Source organism: Stylophora pistillata, chromosome 11, assembly GCF_964205215.1.
Source record: "Stylophora pistillata chromosome 11, jaStyPist1.2, whole genome shotgun sequence".
Taxonomy (NCBI): domain Eukaryota; kingdom Metazoa; phylum Cnidaria; class Anthozoa; order Scleractinia; family Pocilloporidae; genus Stylophora; species Stylophora pistillata.
The window spans coordinates 2,620,001-2,622,500 of NC_142529.1; the positions used below are offsets into that span (position 1 = coordinate 2,620,001).

General features: G+C 45.4%; 1 protein-coding gene across 2 annotated transcripts in view; it reads right to left on the reverse strand.

Annotated features, from left to right (window-relative positions):
- Positions 1 to 1,875: 1,875 nt before the first annotated feature.
- The window catches only part of LOC148719664 (uncharacterized), a 6,019-nt gene continuing 5,394 nt past the window's right edge, over positions 1,876 to 2,500 (reverse strand). For both annotated transcript variants that reach the window (XM_088738572.1, XM_088738571.1), the window contains exon 5: positions 1,876 to 2,011. In XM_088738572.1, the coding sequence (XP_088594698.1) occupies positions 2,003 to 2,011 (9 nt within the window). In that variant the 3' untranslated portion in view covers positions 1,876 to 2,002. The remainder of the gene's footprint in view (positions 2,012 to 2,500) is intronic.

The window sequence follows — 2,500 nt, forward strand, 5'->3', positions numbered from 1 at the left end:
TAAAAGGACCTCTTGTGGTGGAGGTAAAAGGACCTCTTGTGGTGGAGGTATAAGGACCTCTTGTGGTGGGGGTAAAAGGACCTCTTGTGGTGGAGGTATAAGGACCTCTTGTGGTGGGGGTAAAAGGACCTCTTGTGGTGGAGGTAAAAGGACCTCTTGTAGTGGAGGTAAAAGGACCTCTTGTGGTGGAGGTAAAAGGACCTCTTGTGGTGGAGGTAAAAGGACCTCTTGTAGTGGAGGTAAAAGGACCTCTTGTGGTGGAGGTAAAAGGACCTCTTGTAGTGGAGGTAAAAGGACCTCTTGTGGTAGAGGTAAAAGGACCTCTTGTGGTGGGGGTAAAAGGACCTCTTGTGGTGGAGGTAAAAGGACCTCTTGTGGTGGAGGTAAAAGGACCTCTTGTGGTGGAGGTAAAAGGACCTCTTGTAGTGGAGGTAAAAGGACCTCTTGTGGTAGAGGTAAAAGGACCTCTTGTGGTGGGGGTAAAAGGACCTCTTGTGGTGGAGGTAAAAGGACCTCTTGTGGTGGAGGTAAAAGGACCTCTTGTAGTGGAGGTAAAAGGACCTCTTGTGGTAGAGGTAAAAGGACCTCTTGTGGTGGGGGTAAAAGGACCTCTTGTGGTGGAGGTAAAAGGACCTCTTGTGGTGGAGGTAAAAGGACCTCTTGTGGTGGAGGTATAAGGACCTCTTGTGGTGGAAGTAAAAGGACCTCTTGTGGTGGAGGTATAAGGACCTCTTGTGGTGGGGGTAAAAGGACCTCTTGTGGTGGAGGTATAAGGACCTCTTGTGGTGGGGGTAAAAGGACCTCTTGTGGTGGAGGTAAAAGGACCTCTTGTAGTGGAGGTAAAAGGACCTCTTGTGGTGGAGGTAAAAGGACCTCTTGTGGTGGAGGTAAAAGGACCTCTTGTAGTGGAGGTAAAAGGACCTCTTGTGGTGGAGGTAAAAGGACCTCTTGTGGTGGAGGTAAAAGGACCTCTTGTGGTGGAGGTAAAAGGACCTCTTGTAGTGGAGGTAAAAGGACCTCTTGTGGTAGAGGTAAAAGGACCTCTTGTGGTGGGGGTAAAAGGACCTCCTGTGGTGGAGGTAAAAGGACCTCTTGTGGTGGAGGTAAAAGGACCTCTTGTGGTGGAGGTAAAAGGACCTCTTGTAGTGGAGGTAAAAGGACCTCTTGTGGTAGAGGTAAAAGGACCTCTTGTGGTGGGGGTAAAAGGACCTCTTGTGGTGGAGGTAAAAGGACCTCTTGTGGTGGAGGTAAAAGGACCTCTTGTAGTGGAGGTAAAAGGACCTCTTGTGGTAGAGGTAAAAGGACCTCTTGTGGTGGGGGTAAAAGGACCTCTTGTGGTGGAGGTAAAAGGACCTCTTGTGGTGGAGGTAAAAGGACCTCTTGTGGTGGAGGTATAAGGACCTCTTGTGGTGGAAGTAAAAGGACCTCTTGTGGTGGAGGTAAAAGGACCTCTTGTGGTGGAGGTAAAAGGACCTCTTGTAGTGGAGGTAAAAGGACTTCTTGTTGCATCGATCACATCACCCCTGATGAAGGCACAAGACAGGAGTGTCGAAACGTTGGGTCGATGAATTGTAATTACCCGGTTACTTTCATTAATCCTTAAACCAGAGTAGCATCAAACCATGTGTGATTGTCCACCTGGTTGCTTTGTAAAGTTTAATGGAAGTGAAAAGTTAGGAATATGCTTGCGAAAATATGGATCATAAGATGGTCTACTAAACTCATATAGGGGAGTTTGAGACGAAACAAGGAAGAATTTCTCACATCCTAGTCGTGTTCCGTAACTTGTTCAGTCTCACTGACTGGCCAGCCCCACCGTTTTTAAGCGATCGACTTACGCTGTAGTATTTTTTCAAAGCAACAGAATTTCAAAGGTTCAGTGTAATTATTTTAAGTTTATTCAGTTTGTGACCTCAAAATTATTTATTACTTATTTAACTACAATGAAGTTTTCTTCTGCACGGATTCTAAGCGGTCACAGTTGATAAGGTACGTACGTCACTCATGAGCGCTGAAACAGAATGAAAGATCTAGTTTATGTTATAGAAAAAGTTATTGTTCATCGTGGTTTTAAAGATAAATGAATATTTAATCGTTTGTCTCAAGATGTAAGATTCATGTTAATAAATCGGGTTACGGTCGCGAGGTTTCGACCGCTATACTGCAGGTCTTCGTCAGGCGACGAGGTCGAAAGTTTTCCGTGTCGCGATTTATAGCACTGGCGCACTTAGGTTTGTTGTTATGGGTGGGTTATGACGCGCTGTCAACAAACCACGGTGTTATAAATAGCGACAAGTAAACTTTTGACCTCGTCGACCAACGAAGGTTTGCAGTATAGCAGTCGAAACATCGCGAAAAATACACTATTCAGTAAGCCTGATTTTTCTTGATGTATGGATGAATGAATATGTGAATGGATGGGTGGACTGGTGAAAGAATGGAAGAATCAACTGAGGTAACTTTTGTGTCCTCAATCAAACCCTTCCCGTAAACTTTCATG